Source organism: Fundulus heteroclitus, chromosome 3 (genome assembly GCF_011125445.2).
Source record: "Fundulus heteroclitus isolate FHET01 chromosome 3, MU-UCD_Fhet_4.1, whole genome shotgun sequence".
NCBI classification, from domain to species: Eukaryota; Metazoa; Chordata; class Actinopteri; order Cyprinodontiformes; family Fundulidae; genus Fundulus; species Fundulus heteroclitus.
Window position 1 is genome coordinate 45,974,183 of NC_046363.1, and position 20,067 is coordinate 45,994,249.

The 20,067-nt window shown below is 44.5% G+C and overlaps 1 protein-coding gene across 1 annotated transcript in view; it reads right to left on the reverse strand.

Moving 5' to 3' along the window:
• LOC105920234 (collagen alpha-6(VI) chain) overlaps positions 1-20,067 on the reverse strand; it is a 47,185-nt gene that overhangs the window by 18,581 nt on the left and 8,537 nt on the right. Inside the window, 21 exon segments of the mRNA XM_036135579.1 lie at positions 785-847; positions 926-961; positions 2,177-2,230; positions 2,886-2,951; positions 3,928-3,990; positions 4,116-4,169; positions 5,510-5,554; positions 5,693-5,719; positions 6,633-6,704; positions 6,943-6,996; positions 8,483-8,575; positions 9,338-9,480; positions 10,073-10,151; positions 11,088-11,428; positions 11,516-12,154; positions 12,486-12,762; positions 12,764-13,062; positions 14,254-14,811; positions 15,655-16,206; positions 17,748-18,362; positions 19,223-19,780. Of these exon segments, the coding sequence (XP_035991472.1) occupies positions 785-847; positions 926-961; positions 2,177-2,230; positions 2,886-2,951; positions 3,928-3,990; positions 4,116-4,169; positions 5,510-5,554; positions 5,693-5,719; positions 6,633-6,704; positions 6,943-6,996; positions 8,483-8,575; positions 9,338-9,480; positions 10,073-10,151; positions 11,088-11,428; positions 11,516-12,154; positions 12,486-12,762; positions 12,764-13,062; positions 14,254-14,811; positions 15,655-16,206; positions 17,748-18,362; positions 19,223-19,780 (4,688 nt within the window).

Consider the following 20,067-nt stretch of genomic DNA (forward strand, 5'->3'; position numbering starts at 1 on the left):
CGGTCATGAATCACTTCTGAATCGGTCATGAATCACTTCTGAATCGGTCATGAATCATTCAGAATCAGTCATGAATCAGTTGCTAAACAGTTCAGTGATCCTACATGAGACACAGACCTGATCCATCTGGTCAGTCAGTTTTCTCTCCTCTCTCCTGAATAATTCAGATCGTCCTGTTTTCACGTCCCAACAATGAGTTTCACTGTTACCTCACAGAACACAGAACCCGACATGCAGAGGAAACTTAAAACTTCCACAGATCGGTTCTCCGCTTCTCAGAAGATTTTGTGCAGACGCAGGGAAAGGCAGGATTTCAATGAAAGCCCTGAGGTCATCAGCAAACAAGCGGATCTTAATTACTGTTGGAGTTTTAGCCTCATCTGAACTCTGCAGACACACATGATCCACTTTCTGTAAACAGCTCCAGTGGATTTCCAGAGAAGTCTGAGAACCAGCCAAGAGCCACAGCCCCAGCCAGAATCTGCCAGGGCAGTTTTCCCAAACAGTAACTCAGGCCAGGAGGCATTCCAACGGAGACGGGGGGACATGTCCCCCTGCAGAGGGCCCTGTTCAGCAGGGAACTCTGCATGAAATTCACAGGAACATAAACTGGGCTCAGCAGCTAATCATCAGACCAATCAGAGAAGACGTAGACAGAAACCGCTGAGAGGATAATGAAGCGACTGTTCAGGACTCTGGAGCGCAGCCGCTTTGACCGTTAGCAGCATGGAGGACGATCCTGAGGTGTTGCAGACTTAAATGGTGGACAAGGCCTTGTTCTCACCCGTGGACCTGAAGCTCCTGGCACACCTGGAGGTCCTGGGTCTCCCTTCTCACCAGCGGGGCCCTGCAGAGAGACGATCAAACGCTCAGAGGGCGACTTTAAACTCCTGACCAGCATGGAGGCCGTGACGTGTGCTCCTACCGGCCTGCCGGGGACGCCTCGCTTTCCTTCCCGACCCTGGAGCAGAGAGAGCAGGTTCAGGGTACGACACAGGCAGCCTTTAACCACAACGCAATAAATCAGACATTCATTCCTCGTCTTCTGCTGATCAGAGATCGGGTCGTGGGGGAACCAGGTTCTGGAGGAAAGGCTGAGGATCTTGTTTGTCCCGCTCTGATCCAGACCTCAGGACCATCAGCGTGGGTAGGAACGTAGAAGAATCAGTAAACTGAGAGCTTTGCTTTCAGGCTCAGATCTTTCTGCAGCAGACCGGACCGGAGCAGCGCCGGCATCGCTGCAGAAGAAGCTCCGACCCGTCTGACCGGCTCTGGTTCCAGCCCCCCCATCACAGGGTGACTGGGTACCGACACTCCTTAGCAACCCAGAGGGGTCCAGTCCACCGTTTCCTTCATAAACCGACATAAAACGATCACTGAAATAATGTTATTATTTTAAAACAACATCCATTTGAACAGCCTTCATGAATTGAGTGTCGGCCTCCCTCAGAGTCAGTGGGCGGAGCCAGCACTGCGCTGGTTGTTCTAATTGGTCCGCATTTGACTTCCTGTGCAAGTTAACCAATCAGATGCTGACAGGAAGAGCTACAGTGACAGGTTAATGATTATGGGCTGCACAGGTGACACAATAGCTGGAATTATTATTATTATTATTATTATTATTATTATTATTATTATTATTATTGTTAATAATATTATTATTATTATTATCATTATTATTATTATTATTATTACTATTTTTATTATTATTATTTATTTTTATTATTAATAACACTATTATTATTATTATTATTATTATTATTATTATCATTTATTTTTATTATTAATAACACTATTATTATTATTATAATTATTGTTAATAATAATATTATCATAATAATAATAATAATTATTATTATTATAATTATAATTATTATTGTTATTATTATCATTTATTTTATTATTAATAACACTTTTATTGTTATCATTATTGTTATTATTATTATTATTATTATCATCATCATCATTATTATTGTTGCTGTTATTGTTATCATTATTTTTATGACCTGTTCTTTCAGTTATTCCATTTTTATGAGTATCAATAAATAGGTTGCATCTATGTATAGGTTGTCTGTATTTAATTTGTAACAATGACATAATTACACGATGTGATTTATTAACAACAGTACCAAACACATTCTGAATGTTCTGTGGGGGAACCAGGAAGGTAACTCACCTCCTTCCCTCGCTCTCCCCTCCCTCCGTTCGCCCCCGGCTCTCCAGCTTGTCCCTGTGGATGGAGACGCAGCAGGATGAGGATGGGAGCGATCAGACGTGCTGTAAGAACCTTCTGGTCCAGAACCAGCAGCCGGTGCTGAACTGGTTCTGGTTTCTCTCGGATCAGGAACAGAGAGGCTGAAGCTCAGAGAGCGTTCAGAGCAGCTGGATTACAGAGCAGGATGGCAAAATTAACCCACCGGTCCTCATTATCAGAACTTTATGACCCGGTTTCATCTCTGTATTAAAGCTTAGCTTCAATACACAACTGATCCGGTCCAAACTCAAGAACAACTGCTCTGCTCATGCAGACGACTGGTTCTGATGACTCCTTAAAAAGCTCTCTGAGAACTTTGAACCAAGTTCTAAGTGTAAACGTAATCTCCTGATCTCAGCGCCGTGTCCCATGAAGAGAACCTAGCAAAGAACTCTTCTGAGATTGGACCTTTCATGGTACCGGCAGGATTGGACCCTGTCCGGTCCAGTCAGCTCCTTGCACTGAGAAATAAATCATCTGTTCATGCTGGTTCTACATAAATAACATTTAATGGGCTTTGGTCTCCAACCATAGCAGCCAACAGGGTTCCGTTACCAGGCTGGACCAGAACCAGAACACCTTAAACTCACCGACGTCCTCAGCGGGTCTGAAGCACTGGGACGGTTCTTACCGGGTTCCCCGGGTTGCCAGGTTCTCCTTTGCGTCCTGGACGCTGGTTGTTGCGTCCGGGTTCTCCCTGTTGGATAGAACACAGAACGTAATCAGCGTGAGACGGAGAACCCGACACAGAGCAGGAAATCTGGGCTTTCTATTCATAAGAACCGACTCATTCTGGATGTTTTCAGCCTTATATTCAGGCTCTGTTGATGTAAAATATCGGCTTTCAGGCTAATTAAGACCAAAAACATCTTCAGCGCCGTGCAGCGGGTCAAACGTCTCCGTTTCTGGGACAATATTAAATTCAGCCTGAATTAAACATCAAACATGTCTCTTCTTTCTACATTCAGGCAGTTTTAAGCGCTTACAGCTGAAACTGCTCAGCAGGCTAATTAGAAGAGCCCAGGAAACGAGGGGCACCTTAAATCCTAAGGGGGGGGGGGGGGTTGATGTGGTGATGAAACAGGCAATCAGTACAGCATGAAGGTTTCTACAGAACCAACGAGGCTCTGCTCTCTGGGTCTCCAGGCCGGACCTGGACCGCCAGGCAGGAGGTCCAGGTTCTGAGCCGACCGTCTGCAGGAACGGATCAGGCCTCACTGGAGCGGTACCTGCTGCTGTGGCCGGTCTGCTCCAGGTTCTACGGGTCCAGAGAGGCTGCATGGTTCAGAACCACAGCACAGCACAGTGGAACCGGAGCAGCGCGGTGAAGCTTTTCCTCCTGACTGCATTCTAACATCTACTAAATGTTAAGCTGCTGCTGTTCTTGATGCAGTCTTGCAGTCTTGCAGTCGTCATGAAGCGTCTTTACTTGCTGGGAAAACATTTCTTTTGGCTGCCCCCTTTGACTCTGAGCTGCTTGTCGTGGCACCAGACCCGTTCCCACCCACACAGAGCGGAGCGATAATCTCTGGGGTCCCGTTGTGGATGGGCTGGCCGGTGATACGGGCTGATAAAGCTGCCATGTTAGCTCCAGAAAACAGAGCCAGAGGCGGCGATACGAGCGGCCCTTCATTTCTGGCTCCATTAAGACAAGAAACAGGCGGAGAACTTACGGGATCTCCTCTCAGGCCTCGGTCTCCTTTCAGTCCGGCCTCGCCTCTGTTCCCTGGGATGCCCTGAGGAAGAGAGGTCAGTGTGTCGGGTCAGTGATGCCAGGATCTCAGGATCTGGGCCTCAGTTCAGGAGCCACACAGAGACAGTCTCAGGTTAAAGAAGAAAAAAAACTCTTTGGTTCTCTTACCGAGCCTCCAGGATCTCCTCTTGGTCCTCTCATCCCATCCATGCCCGCCTGGCCCTGTGGACAGAAGAACACGGCTCACCGTGGGACTCCAAGACCTCCTGCTTTCTCCTGCAGCTTCACACCAGCAGTTTGATAGCGACTCTACAGGAGGAGTCGGGTTTGAACTGAGACCAGGGCTGACCTGCAGCCTGCTGGGAGGCAGCAGCACCGCACACAACATGCCACTTTATCCCCCGCTCAGGCGCTATTCTGCTTTTACAGCGGAAAAGGTTTGAGTGAGAGCGGAAAGAGACAAGTCACCACCGGCTGACACGTCGGAGCGCAGAATCATTATTTTATACGACAAGTTGAAGTCTTTACTTCCTGACAGGCTGAGAAACACGCCGCTAAGCTCCAGTCTTCAATAAGAACAAGTCATCAGAGAGACTTCCAGACGGGTTTGGATCGTCTCGCTGAGCATAAATCAGCAAACCGAGCTGTGCAGACTGCAGACTCATGTCTTCAGCCACAGGTGGAACTGTTGCCGTCCCAAAGATCTCAAACTGGGTTTAACGTCTGAAGCACTGACAACTTGGACCGTTTGGCAGAATAATCATTGTCTGCTTGGTGGAAAAGCATGAATGATGACCTCCAGGTTGATGGTTAGATTAGTAAGATCAAACACATGGAATAGATGTAAATATTAATTTTAAATGGAGCGGATGTACGCCACACAGAAATGAGAAGAAACAAAAAGCTACCAGCAGGGGGCAGCGTGCCCGCAGAGAAACTCACCGCCACACACTTCTACTGGGTCACAGGGAAGGAAGGAGAGGGGTCACCCTCTGTAGTGAGCTGCTGCGCCCACCAGGTGGCAGTAATGAGAAAACTCCTCGGTTAGCTACCTCACTGCTTCCCCAAGGCAGCAGCTGAAGCCACTTTCTCTGCGGGGTCTTCGTACCGCGGCGCCTCCTGCACTGTTCAATCATTTTAAACACGCTTCCCAGTTCTGAGAATGCTTTGGCTCTCCTCCATGTTGCCTGTGCACATCTTTTCTACGAAACTTTCTCCTTCCACTAAACTTTCATTACTACACTTAGATGCAGCTCTCTGTCAACAGCCAACTTCTTTAACTTTCCGTGGCTTATCTTATCCGCTGAGTGGATAGCCTCAACAATAACGCATCGTTTTACTTTGTTCATTGATCTGGTGTAATATTCAGATTTTTTTTTTTTAATCAGCCATAGCTGGTAATCTTTAAAATGTGCAGCAACAAAAGCGTGAAATAAAACACGGTGTGTTTATTGTATCTCCTGGCTTCCATTTTGATTTTAAGCACTAAAACAAATTAACTTTACAAATTCAGAAATAAATGAATACAGAAACTCCTCCAACTGAGGCTTAGATGTTCCTACCTGCTCTCCATCCACTCCGTTCACTCCGTCGTCTCCATCTTCCCCCTGAGGAACAGAGTCAGCCATCACCACTTCGCTCCAAAACTCCATATGTATTCAGCGATTTGCTATTATAAACATTAAATGCATCACTTCAATGGGCCTGTTTGAAATATGACATTCCAGCCGACTTCAGCGACTCACCCTGTTGCCTGAGGAGCCGTAGGAGCCCTGCCAAAGCAAACAACACGTGTGTTAGAAGGACGCTCGGTCAGGAAGGAGATGGAGAAACAGAGGAACCTGGGACAAACGGCGTTACTCTCCAACATTCTTCATAAACAAGTATGGAGCGGCGGTAAACAGTCTGAATAAATACATTGTTATTTCTGAAGGGAATCTATATGAACAGTGAAATGCAAACTAAAACTTTGGAGGACGTCTTCTCTTTATGGCGGCTCCTGCTACCCTGAAGCCAGACTCTGAGCGTAGGAGGCTGGATCATGGTCTGGGCTCAGATCCTCTCCTCTGATGGCAGCGTTGGTGCTGAGCTGTCCTGCAGAAGATCTGGAGCTCAATCTGTGGCCTTCAGGACCAGATCGTCTCCAGGGAAGTCCACATCTTCTACGTCCGCACCGTTCAACTACTACAGACCATAATTTGTTTTCATTCTTCCCTGTAAAACAACTCCAGCTAAGGCAGACTGGATGCAGAACATCCGTGAATATCTGTTTTTAAGTATTGCCCCATATTCCCATATGGATTTAAGTCTGGACTTTGACTAGGCCGTTCTAACCAATGAATCTGCTCTGATCTAAACCATCTCTGTGTGCATGTGTGGGGTGGGTGTCCTGCTGGAAGGTGAGACCCCCCCCCCCCCCCCCCAGTCTCAGCTCTTCTAACAGGTTTCCTCACAGCATGATGCTGCCACCGCCATGTTTCACTGTGAGGATCTCACAGCGTTTGTTTTCAGTTTTTGCAGCTTCGTTTTGCACGCAGACAGAAAAGCTTCCTTTTGGTCAGAGCACCTTCTATGACATTTAGGGATTCTTCACTTAATCCCTAAATGTCATGGAGTGTTTTTGGGGTTTTAAGCTCCTGATTGCTGCAGCTTTTCTCTCCCCGTGCATCAGGATAGACGCCGTACCTTCTGTCCTCTGGCTCCAGGACATCCTTTGGTTCCCTGAGGTCCATCCAGTCCAGGAGGCCCCCGTCCGCCCTGCAACAGCCAAACCAGGTGAGCCGTCAAACGCAGAATAAACAGCGACCAACATGTCCCACCTTCAGAGCAATCTGAGAACAATTCAGTGAAACTAAAAGGCAGTTGTTGGAAATATTAGTGCTGTTTGTTGCTCTGCGCCACGGCTCAAAGAGCTGCACCAGAGCAGCGGATGTAGAAAGCTTCTTTGTGTTTGCTCCACGCCACCCTGGGATAAACCAAACGTAGAGGCACTTACCGGCGAGCCTTCGTCTCCAGGATAGCCCCGGTGGCCTTTGACACCAGGCCGACCCTGTCAGGAAAACAGAGAGAAGCACAGAGCCAGAAAATTCAGCTTTTAATGTTTCAAAATTAAGGTTTGTGCACATTTGATTGCAAATAAAGAGCAGAATCTGTCTAAAACTGAGTTACAGGCGTCTCCGACTGATTGGACAGCGACAGTCAAACTGGCCAATCAGAAAGGAGGTCGCTGCTGGAGGTTAGATTCAATTTAATCTAACTAAGCAGGAATTAATTTAATTGCCTGATTAAACATACTTATTGGCATTTTAATCTTGATCCAGAGCTTAAACCCAGAATCGTCCGGTTCCTCAGAGGCTGTAGAACAGTATTGCATTAGTACTGTACAGATTTATTGCATCTAATCTGGTTAATCAGACACAATTAACCAAACATGGATGTGTTCACCTCCACTAGATGACCATTAACGACCCATAGAGTAATAGGGCAGGTTAGGGGCGTCTATAAAGTACCATACTATAAAGTTTTACAAATCTCTGCGGGAACCTTTCCCAGCCTAACTAAAGCAGAGGCGGCTAGTCCAGGTTCAGAAAGTAAAAAGCCCGTCTAGAGAACCATTTGCATTTCCATGTTCACAACATAAACAGCGACTCCATCAGAAAACCTCTTTTGGGTCAGGACTCTTTAGCCAAAACGCAAAAGTGTCTGAATAGGTCAGTCAGTGAGGAAGGAGGTAGGAAAAGTAGCCGGTGTGCTTCCTATCACAGCTAGTTTAGCCTTGGAACCTCACGATGTCCAATACGGCGCTAAGGAGCTGTAAGGAACCCCACAATCCTTAGCGTGCAATGACGCATCATCACAGCCTCCTCACAGAAACCAACTAAAACATGCAAAGAGCAGAGAGCCTTTCTCAGTAGTTCATGTCCAGAAGGCTGTAGGATCTGACTCCATCCTCCATGATTCTGACTCCATCCTCCATCTTTCTGACTCCATCCTCCATGTTTCTTACTCCATGTTTCTGACTCCATCCTCCATGTCTCTGACTCCATCCTCCATCTTTCTGACTCCATCCTCCATGTTTCTGACTCCATCCTCCATGTTTCTGACTCCATCCTCCATGTTTCCGTCACTAATGACATCAGAGTTAAAGTCTGGAATCAGCTCAGTAGCTGAAGCTCCTTTCCTCCCTGATGGAGTTCTGCTGACCCAGGAAAGGTCAGGGAGCAGGAGGTAGGAGACAGGAGTTAGGAGGTAGGAGATAGGAGCTGTTATTAAGGATATCTGGATGGAGCCAGGGTCTGAAATCACCCGGTTAAGTGAAGAGGATGAAGGAAAACTAGGCAGGGCTTTTACCTTCTAAAGCCAGATTTATCTACGTCTATAACAAAGTTACTGTAGGGGTTGTAACACAATCTAAAACACAATTAAGATAAAGTTTGAGACCCTACAAAACTACAACAAATCCTTGACCTGACAGGTGGGATGGGATTGGGACGTTCCTATAGTCCTAAAGACAGAAAAGATGTTTTTGCACTCACCTTTACTCCTGGTGACCCAGGAAGCCCAGGATCACCCGGAGGTCCGGAGCATTCACACGAAACGTTGCAGCAGACCCGACTTGCTACGGACCTCTGCAAGAAATCACGAGGAAATTACTCAGATCATTATACATCCATAAAAATCATGGAATCCAAACAAAACATCTCAGTCCTGGTAATGTAAACCAGTGTCTGGGTTTAAATAAGGCAAAGTGTAAAATATTCTGAAGTACCAAAGAGAGGGTGGCTTTTAGGGAGGCAACACCGTGATCTTTGAGATCCTGAGAAGACCTGAACTGCACTTCTAACGAGTTGAGAAAGCCCAATCTGACACCATCAGTCATGATTAAACAGTTTATTAACTGCAGATTATCACAGCTCACATTAAAACACCGTCTAACGTCCTCCACCAAAGCAATGCAACACAAAGCGTTAATGAATAAACTGGCTTTTCTGGCATATCTTTAGGGCTAATTTCACTAGTTTGGTCTTTTTTCTTCTTCTTTCCTTGCCAATAATGGCCTGTAACTATCTGTGTGTTTTCTCTTTTCTAAAACACGACAGCTTGGCGGATACACAGTGCTGGAATAAAGTATAGATTAATTACCAAAGGATCTGTGTATTCAATTCAAATTCAAAGACACTGTCCTGTCTAAGTATGTCAGACTTAGTGGCTCCAGAGTCCGTTGTCTATCTGTAACTTCCATGGTAGCCGACTTTGCAGTCCAGTCTCTGTAATCCCATAATCCCTGACATTAGTGTGGTAGACCACCTACAGGGATTCTGGTTGCCACCTCACTCATTTGACTTTTAAAAGGTTCTAAACTGCTTCTCTGAGGCCTTGAAATAACTCACGATCTGTTGCAGGATGGTGCTGCTGATGCTCGGCTGGGCGATGCTCAGAGGAACCTGGTAGTTGTGTCCTCGTCCGAACTCCACCACCTGGATCTCGGAGGGATTAGCGCCCCCAGAGGCCACGGTGAGCAGCGCGCTGACCCCTGCAGACGACAGGCAGCTTGATGCTTAGAGGAACAGTTATTGCTGCTGTCAGAGATCAGGACGCCGCTGGTCTTCTCGTTTAGCTTTAGTTTCTGCTAAAAAAGGCGATGATGTCACACGTTCATCTGACTTTGATTCTTGACTGGTTCTCTGAGTCGATGAACGGATCTAATTGTGTTCTGCCATGAAAACTTTAGCAAAATGAAAGGAAAAATGTCACAGATCAGAACCAGGTCTCCAGCTCCTCGTCTGCTATAATTAATTGGTTTAATCGTTAACTGGGCTGCACGGTGGTGCTGAGCTTAGCTGCTTTTTCTTGCAGCAACGAGGTCCTGGGTTTGAAACCCTGACTGGAGTCTGCATGTTCTCTCTGTACATGCACGGGTTCTCTCCAGCTTCCGTCCACAATCCAAAAACATGTTAGTCTCTCTAATTGTCCCCCAGTTGTGGACACCACAATGAGATGGACCAATGAGGTGGACCAGTGAGGGCATGGCTTGTAATTCAAAATGAACCAAAGTTTAGGGGAAATGTTCAGCTTCAGATATGACAGAAAGTTAAAATAAACCAGGAAATATGAGAGGGCGTTACCAGAGCTTCTCAGACGCTCTGATTCCTGCTTCAGCTGCAACACGTCTTCATTAAGTCCGTCAGAGAAGATCATCAGCACCTGATGGATGGAGGAATGGATGAATGGATGATGATTACATCAGACTGTCTGTAGCTGAGAACAATGCAGGTAAACATCATTAAAACACTTATTTTTAATACTCTAAACTCATCTTTGGTCGCTCTTACACAGATATATTTCTGTTAATCTTGATGATTCTGGCTTGCAGTTAATAAAAACCCAACATTAAATGAATATTAAATCTGGCCAATAAAAAGGACTTCAATCCAGAAACCTGGTCCTGCTCAACAGCATCTCCAGGTTCTGTTCAGCACCTGAACCCATCACCGGGTCTGGAGGAGACCAGCCTGTGGTTCTGCTGAGGTGTTCTGGAAGCCCAGGTGGCTTTAATAGCAGCCTTCAGGTCATCTTCATCGCTGGTTCTGGTGTCTCTCATCTTCCTCCGGACAGAACTCCAGAGATTCTCTGCGGGGTTCTGGTCAGGCCTGTTTGTTGGCTAAGCCCGGTACCACATGAACATGAGACCAGGTTCTGGTACTTTAAAAAATGCTACAATACACAAGGTGTTATGAGTTATTTCACAGTGTTGTGTTTGATAGATAATCCTAGATACCTTTGAGTCAGAGTTTTAATATCTCGACTATTTATCTCCAGTGTGAAAAGTCTTAAAAATAGGAAAAGCCATTGAATGACAAATGTGAGTCTAAACTTTTGTCTGGACCATTTTGCCTAAAGAACCACTGTGGAGAGGTTCTCTAGCCAGAGGCTGTTCTCACCTTGTTCACGTCAGACAGAACAGAACCTTTTTTTAAATATGCACAACGTTCAACTGCATTGAGATGGACCCCTAAACCTTTTCAACAGACCGCATCCTAAATAGGTATTGCTAACAGGAATAGCTGCAACATTGCCCCAAGATACCATGCAGTTGGTCTACAGCCTCCCAGAATGAGGGGGCAGAAACCATAACCTCACCTTGACTTTTGCTTCGGATCTGGACTTGAACTGGTCGTTGAAATACTTCAGCTGGGCAGAGTTGAAAAAGGTCGACCGGGACCATGAATAGGACAAGACTCTGTCCAGAACTTCCTCCGTGAACGTCTCAAACTCTGTGCTGAATAAGGATCTGCCCTGGACATCTACGATGCCAAAGGAGATGTTGGTATGGACAGGACCAGGGCAACAAAGGTCGCTGACTTTAGAAATGTGGTGGACGATTTCCCGGAGGGGACCGATGAGTCGGAAAAGTTGCACATCGATGTCTCCGTCTCTAGAAAAGTCAAATCCTACGGCGATGTCAATGGTGCAGATTTCACCTAAAGAAAAAAAAAAGGAGGCAACTTTATTTTGAGGAGTTACTAACAGATTAATTTGATGGGACAGAAAGACATTTCTCAACTTACCTGTGTATGGAGGAGGAGAAGGAGGAGGTGGAGTAGGAGGAGGAGGAGTAGGAGGAGGAGGAGGAGGAGGCTCCACTTCCTTGCAGATTTCATCCACCACCTTCCTCTTGAATCTTTGCAGGTTCTCTATTTCACCAACACGAATAACCTTCCGTGGGTCGCCGGTAACCTGCAGCAGCTTCGTGTAATAGTAATCTCCAACCGCTACGGCTATTACGTTGGTCTCATTGACCCCCTCAACCCCCCGGAGTTCGTTGCCTGGTTCCTCCACATAGTCATGAGCATTACCGTCCGTGAACACCACCACTGTCCTCGGCACGTCGCTGCGGCCGCCCCGCGCCGGGCTGAGATAGTCCTTTATAAACCTCAGGGCTCTGCCGAGGTATGTGTTTCCACCCTCATGCCTCACCCTGAGTATGTGACCAACTACTTCCGTCTTTTGGTAGTAGTTGTTGAGGTAAAACTCGTGTTTGGGCTCTGCGGCGAACTGTGCGAGTCCATAGTGCACCAGTTTCTGTCCGACGTCAGGCAGGGTGTTCACTATGTCTACAGTGAACTCTTTCAGGCGTTGGTGATCGTTGCTGTTGATGCTGCCGGAGTGATCGAACAGAAAGACCACGTCCATCTGAGAACAACGTGCTAAAGAAAGAGCAAAAGAACAACCAGGTGAACATCTGAGCAGAACGTAGAATCATGTCACATCACTTTGAGAGCCACCCGGTGTTAAAAACAGCAAAGGTCTCTCTGGAAAGAGGCGCCATTTACTCGCACTATATATATATATATATATATATATATATATATATATATATATATATATATATATATATATATATATATATATATATATATACAGAGCGATAGAGAGAGAGAGAGAGCAGCTTGTCAGTAGGGGGCGCTGGAGTGATGCCAAACTGCCAAAATGATCAAAATTGCAGTAAAAATGTCTGTCTTCTCATATACTTCTTACCTTTATTGGTCTGGTTGCAGATGACTTTAGTTATTTTGCCATACAGCTTCTCTAGCTTGTCGAAATCCTCCACATAGAAGACGTTGTCTGATTGGTTTCCAGCCATGACCAGCAGCTCACTCATGTTTGCCTTCTTTACTCCCACGCTGAGGACAGTGATATTATTTCCTCGTAGATTGTCAGAATATTTCTTTAGCTGATAGTGGTCTGTGGCCTCCCCGTCGGTGATCACCATGAGAAACTGAGGAATGTTGCGTTTTCTCCGGCCGCCGTATTCTCTCGTCAAAGAACGGTAACGAGTACTCCAAAGCTTTGCTGGTGTAGGTGTCCCCGTTTGGTGCCTTCAGGGCTTTTACTGCATTACGAACCTCTCTGTTGGAGTTGAAATCCTTTAGGGTGAACTTTATTTGAGGCTCATTAGAGTAAATGATGGCTCCGAAGCGTGTGGCGTTTTCTGCAACTGTGGTCCTGTTGACTATAGACTCCATAAAGTTCAGCATGCTTCCGAACTTATCATCTATACTTGTTGAGCCGTCCACCAGGAAGATGATATCAGCCACTCCAACCTGCTTACAATCTGTGGGAGAAAAAAGTGAAAACAAAGTCATGTGATTTGACCTAAAACATGCAGCCTGATTGATGACAGAGACTCTTTGCTGTAAACTGATTTCATTTCTTTGGACAACTGCATGAAACAAAAATGGTGCAAACCGTCTGTGACAAGAGAATAATATCAGAGGATTTAGACTCCAAAGATTTTAGAGGGATTAACGAGAGGAAATACAAGCATGGGGAATCGTCTTCAGGCCGGAGGTGGATAAAATTACACTCAATTTAGAAATATCTTGAAGATTATTTTTTATTTTATTTTTTTTTATCAGTGGTGGTGACCGTCTGTCCAGAAACGTTGACTGGTCAGGCAGAACCACACGCTTTGTGAGACTGGGCTGGGAGGAGCCCAGAGAACCGAGGTTAAATCAAAGCAACTTTGCTTTTAATGTTCTGACCTTAAACAAGTTTATCCAGTTTTCATTTTTCATTTATTTGACAGTCTTGATACTAAGTACAGTATGGTGGCTATACAGGGACATCTCAAAAAATGTAATATAATAACACGTTATTTTTTGTCCATGTTTTCAGAAAGTGAAACTCAAATATCAAACATATTCATACTGAAATATTTCAAGCTTTAATCTCTTATAATTGTGACGATTATGGCTTGAAGAGAATAATAAACAAAATTTTAGAGTGTCAAAAATGAGATTATTGTGGAGAAGTTAAAACTTCACGGGGAAAACTGCAGACTGGTCCAGACGAGTGATGCAATAGTTCATGCAAAAGAAGCCCAGACCCAGAATGGAGAGGATAGAAATAAGCTTACTTACAGAAACCTGACATTTCTGTGTAAAAGATCCTTTTTTTATTGTTCTCATGTAATATTTGTGTATCCTGGGACGAATATACGACTATCTCCATTATCCACTATCATCAAATTTACAGGAAATACAGGCTTTAAACATTTCATCGTGTGTAACGTGTCTATAAAATATATGAGTTTGACCTCCTGAGATGAAATAATGAACTTTTTCACAATATTCCCTTTTTTTGACAGTTAAAAAAACAGAGAATGTTAAAACGGTGAAAGAAATCAGGAACTTTCTGGAAAACCTTTTTATTATAAAACTGAAGAAAACATTTCATGATCATGACAAACTTTTATCCTGTTTCATCTAAAACTCTTAATCGAATCAGCAAGGTCTGATCTTACCTCTTTGTGGATCGCAGAACCTCATTGCCAGCAGGCCGTCCATTTCTTTCACGAGATCGATGTTTACTTCATTAATGACTCTTTCTTTAGAGGCGCTGATCTCTTGCAGCTGGGCGTAGTTAGCGTCCACCACTCCAATTGAGTAGATGAACACTCCTTTGTCCCTCAGAGCCTTTGCAGGACCTGCAACATCATCCACTGCCTTGTTGAATGTAATGAGCACCAGGTTCTGCCTCAGTTCAGTTCGTCCTCCTGCAGCGGTATCAAAGTACCTGGAAACCTGGCTGAGGGCCAGTCCTGTTTGAACGTTTCCGTTTAACTGCTTGATGTTGTCGATGGCTCTCAGTATGTCCTCCTTGCTGACGTACCTTTTCAGGGGAAACTCTAATTTAGGCCTGGTGCTAAACTGCATGACGCCCACATGCACGTTGTTCTGGCCTCCAATAGACTTGCTAACAACAGATTTCATAAATTCTTTCATCTTCTCAAAGTCTTCGCTGGTGATCCTCTCAGAGTTTTCAATTAAGAACATAATGTCGCTGGGCGCATCCTCACAAACTGGAAACAGAAGACAAGAATGTCGGTTAGTTCCTGTGAGAGGCGGTCCAATTATAGCTGCAGAGTCTAGCTGAAACTTCCAGTGACTGATGGGAACTGATCTACGGACAAAAACCCTGAAGGAGGATTCACAGCTATCAGTTTGTGATTTTAAGCTGAAGAGCATTTTGGTTCTGCCTCAGGACAATGTTCCAAGTACAGCAGCAAGTTCATCTCTGAATGGTCCAAAAAAAAAACGGAAGGTTTTGGAGTGGCCTAGTCAAAGTCTGAAATTAAAGCCAATTGATACGCTGCAAGGAAACAAAGCAAAGTGGCGTCAATATTCCTTCTTGGTGATGATGAAGAGGCAGGACCAGGTATCATAGACGCATCATGTGTAACAACCAGTCATTAGGTTTAGGGAGTGATTACTTTTGCTTTCAGGGTCAGGTTGGTTTGGAGAGGTTTTTATGTTTAGTAAATAAATCATCATTAGAAAACTGCATTTTGTATTTTCTCAGGTTTGCTGATCTGAAACATTTGAATGAGACAAAAAAGGGAACAAAACACAAAATCTTAAAGGTGGTAAATACTTTTTTTTCGCAGCTCTGTACACATCTGATTAAATAAAAATAAAAATAAAACCATCCCCAGTGCTTTGTTTAGGCTCTTGTCCCTGAAGGGGAACAACAAAGCTGACCAGAGATATAATCCTACAAGAGACTTAAAGTGAGATTTTATGTTCCATGAAAACTTTGAGTTTTATAAAGGGCAAAATTTCTCTCATAATCTCACATTTTAATTAATACAATGAACATATATATAAAATGCCTTTAATTTAAAAACCTATCGTGGTTTTCTCACCTGCTGGACCACAGATTTGCGCTAGAATATCATTTTTGATCCATTTGAGGAAATGATAGTCGCTGATACTGAAGGTTCTCCCTGGATCCCCGGAAATCTCCTGCAGCTGAGCTCTGATTGAGTTCTTCACACCAACAGCAATGACCATCACGCCTTGCTCCTTTATTTTCTCAGCTGGACGTCTGACCTCGTCGTCAGACTCTCCTGAGGTGATGATGACCAGATACGTTGGAACCTGACGAGACGCCACCTGCTTCAAACGATTTTCCATGAATCCAATGGCTCTCCCTGTGTTTCTCCCACCACCTTCATGGGAAATGGCCCTCAGAGCTCTCTCCACGTCTGAAGCAGATGATTGGCTGTCCATGAAAAATTGTTCTGTAGGTGAGTCTGAGTATTTCGTGAGCCCAACGCGAACATTTTCCATCCCAATACGAAATAATTTCACAAAGTCAGAGATGAACTTCTTTGTGTCAGAGAGATCTGAGTCAGAAAGGCCGTCTGAGTCGTCTATGAGGAAGAAGATGTTTGCTTCCTTTCTCTGGTCACATGCTGGAAACGGGGAGAAATATTACAGGTTAGACCATTCAATCAACATTTATTCCATGTGAGGTATTTGAGTGAATTGAACAAGCTGTCCTAGCAGACCCACTCATCCTTTTCTGAAGCTCATTTTTCCAGCACATCAGAGTTAAGTATCTTTTAGGCGGATAACAAATGTCGGTATACCCCTGGGAAAATGCCAGGTTTTTATCATGTAAAAAAATTAGACCAGAAGTAAATCGTTTCAGAATTTCCTTCATCATCTATAGCCGCTTATATGTGCAGGGTCGCCGGGGGGGGGGGGGGGGGGGGGGGGGGGGGCCTGGTGCTCCTCTCCGCCGGCCATTGGGGCGAGAAGCAGGGTCCATCCCAGGGCAGCACAGAGACGCACCTTTGCAACCATCCTTACATGATTTTGGGCTGTGGGAGGAAGTCCGAGTACCGAGAGAGAACCCATGCATACCAAGGGAGAACATGCAAACTCCATGCAGAAAGACCCCAGGATTTTAACCCAGGAGCTGCTTACCTCCCTCTACCTGTGCAGGGACCGCAGTGGTGCAGCACAGTGCAGGGGACAAGTAGAGAGTATTGCACTAAAAACTCCCCCTAGTCATTCTTACCATGACTCAAGCAAAAAACCTACTCATAAAGCTCTAAATGTAAAAGTTTGGAGCAGTCTTGTCTCCCTTCTTATTACATTTAGAGTAGGTTTTTTGCTTGAGTCATGGCAAGAATGACTAGGGGGAGTTTTCAGTGCAATACCGAAAACCTTTGATGGCAGCAAAATAATTTTTAGGTCTTCCTTCTGCGGAAGACAAACAAAGCCAACCTTGTTCCGATTTATGTTGTTAAATACAGCGTGCTCGCCTGCGTCTAGAAAGGTAAAGTCTTTTATGGGTTATAAATAGTAAGAGTTCACAGTCTACCTATTTATGTTTAGATAAAAAGTCAGTGTTAGGGAAATGTGTGTTTTCTGTGCACAAGGAAAATTAAAGGGCTCTGGTTACTTAAATATCAGTCTTACAGAGGTGTGGCAAAAAAGTTTATAATCACCTTAAAATGCCAAAAACATCCAGCCACTTTACACAACGTGTTTTCTCAAAAGCCAAAAAGGAAGAGATTTAATTTTTTTAGAGTTACAATGAGTCCACGTAGATGTACAGATCTACAAAAGAATGGCTTCCGCTGAAGTAAATTCAAGTTTGATCTTATAGAATTAGTCTCCTGAGGAGCAATGTAGGACAGACATAGGCCTCAGATCTGGAGAACTTCTGCAAGTAATAGTGTGTAAATATGACCAAGTCAAGTTATGGGATGATGAAAAACTCAATTACACTAAATTAAACCAAAAAGTGCTTCAACATCATAATAGTTTATAGTGTGAACACTTAAAGCAACAAGGCTTCAGTAGGTTTGAAATATTTGAAAGGATTTATCATGGTCTCATTTTTAAACAACAGAAATCCGTCATTTAACAGGACTCTGCAGACATTTAAGTTCTGCTGTAAACTTTGACTATAAACATTTGAATAAATGAAAAAATGTCCCACCTTCCTTTATGTCTGCGTTGTTTATAAAGGCGTTGATAGAGCTCTCAGAGATGGAGCTTAATATGCTCTTCAGCAGGAGGTCCTTCTGCGGTCTCAGTTGCACAAAACTGTCCAAAGCAAAAACTTGCCTGTTGGTGGGGTAAGATGCCAAGTCAGACAGTTCTATTATGTTCTCTTTCAGTCCAATCGCAAAAACCTGGACATCGTCCCGATGGAGCGCTATCGCTGCTTCCCTCACACTATCCTGGGATTTACCACCCGTGACGACTATAGCTATCTTCCCGACATCCTTCCTGCTTCCCCTTATCCCTGGGGGGAAGATTGACGTCCCGGCGAAACTCAGAGCATCTCCAGTTCTGGTGCCACCACCGCTGTAAGAGAGTGTGTTGATGAACGTCAGAACCTCTGTCCTGTTCTGGAAGCTGTCCAGATAAGCCTTTGCTGTGGGCTGATCATTGTAGGTAACAAAGCCAACTCTGACTCTGTCCTGACTGACAGTGAGTCTGCTGATCAGGGACTTCAAAAAGGTTTGGATCAGCTGGAAGTTTGTGGGCCCGGTACCGTCTGAATCACTGATGATGAAGACGACGTCTGCATTTTTGAGTTCCTTGCTGTCTGTGAAAACAGTGCAAGGAGTTAATTAGGTTGTCTTCTTCTTGAACAGTTAAAACACAGAAAGCCAGCCGATGTCAGCTCTCTGTTAAAACAGCAAACAGGAGGCTTAAACCTGAGGCAACCGCTCAGTTTTTCTGAAAACATCTCACCAGAACTAACAAAGACTCCTGGATTTTCAGAAAAACTGCCAAAAGTCCCGTTGCCTCGGTTTTACGGCTGTTTGCGGTTGTGATGACCCAGATAACTGAGAATTTCTACAGACACTCCCCGTTAAAAGTTTGCTTTGGGCATTTGAGGTGCTTTACAGTACAACATCAGCAAGACTGTCAAACAGAACTCATAGGCATCACTAAGGTCTGCTACTAAGGCTTCTCATTCAGTGCTTTTTAACGGTGATAAGATAGGTAGCTCTTAGCTACTCCCCTCAAATTATGAGAAACTGAGTTTAAACATTACTGGTGCTGAGAACAAACAGGCTAAAGTCGAAGTCCAGCTCCCTGTTGCATTCAAGCAACCACAAATGTAACCTCAATCTTTGTAATCCCAGACGCCCTTCAGGTTCAGCTGGGATCGAATCTCCAGTCAGCTCTGAACTGGCTCATTCTTTTCATTTCTTGAACATGCAGAGGAAATCTAATTTTTTACTTTTTTGCCACTGAAAAAAAGTTTAACAAGAACAACAAAAAAACAACGTATTTAGTTCTATGACTGTAACCGAAACATGACTTTAACAGTAAGGTATGAACCAAAGCGTCATTTTGGAGCACCTTTACCCACCTAGTGATTGGTCTCTATTGCTGCTCTGATTTAGTTTAGTATTGTTCACCTTAGAGAGTTTGGCACAAGCACATTGCTCCTACCTTCAGAGACTAGTTCCACTTCTTGGACAGTGACGACATCCTTCAGCCCAGTAACTCTCAGATTATCGAAGGCATATCCATCGCTGGCAAAGCGCAGCATTCTTTCTATGGCCACATTCACGCTCATCCCTACAATAGTCACTCCTTCAGATTTGATCCTTTTGGCAGCAAAAAACACAGGATCGTCTGAATCTTTTGCAAGAACAACAACCAAATACTGCCGAGCTCCTTGATTTGCTCTGCCCCCGTTTTCAGGCCTGAAAAAGTTTTCCGCCGCGTAATCCAACGCACCGGCCAGGTTCGGGGATTGGCCAGTTTGTGACCTCAGTTTAATGTTTCTTATTGTTCTGACATACTGGGCCTGAGTTCTATGAGCATTCAGAAAGAACTCAACCTTGACATCTTGATCAAACTGGGCCAAACCCATTCGGTAGCTGGACTGTGCAACGTCAAACTGTCTGGTGAATTTCTCCAACTCATTCCTGAACAGGGTGAACTGCCGTGCAGGTAAAGCGTTGTCAACCAGGAAAAAGACGTCTGCAAATTTCTCGGCCAAAGCTGAAAGAAAGCATACAGAACATGAACTGAAAACTGGATCCCCAAACTGGTTGTATAGTGTCAAATATGTGAGTTCATTACAGAAAATCTGAGAGACATGTCAGTAAAACAACAGTTTAATCAGAACAACGACATCTGGCCACACACAAGTATAAGAGCTAATGAGTTCTTTTAAAAAAAAAACAGACATATAAGATTTATATCTTCTGCTCAAACTGTCAAACTATTTAAACATCACATAATTTTGCAATTTCAGAAAATGTTTGTGACATTTATTCTGTTTACAG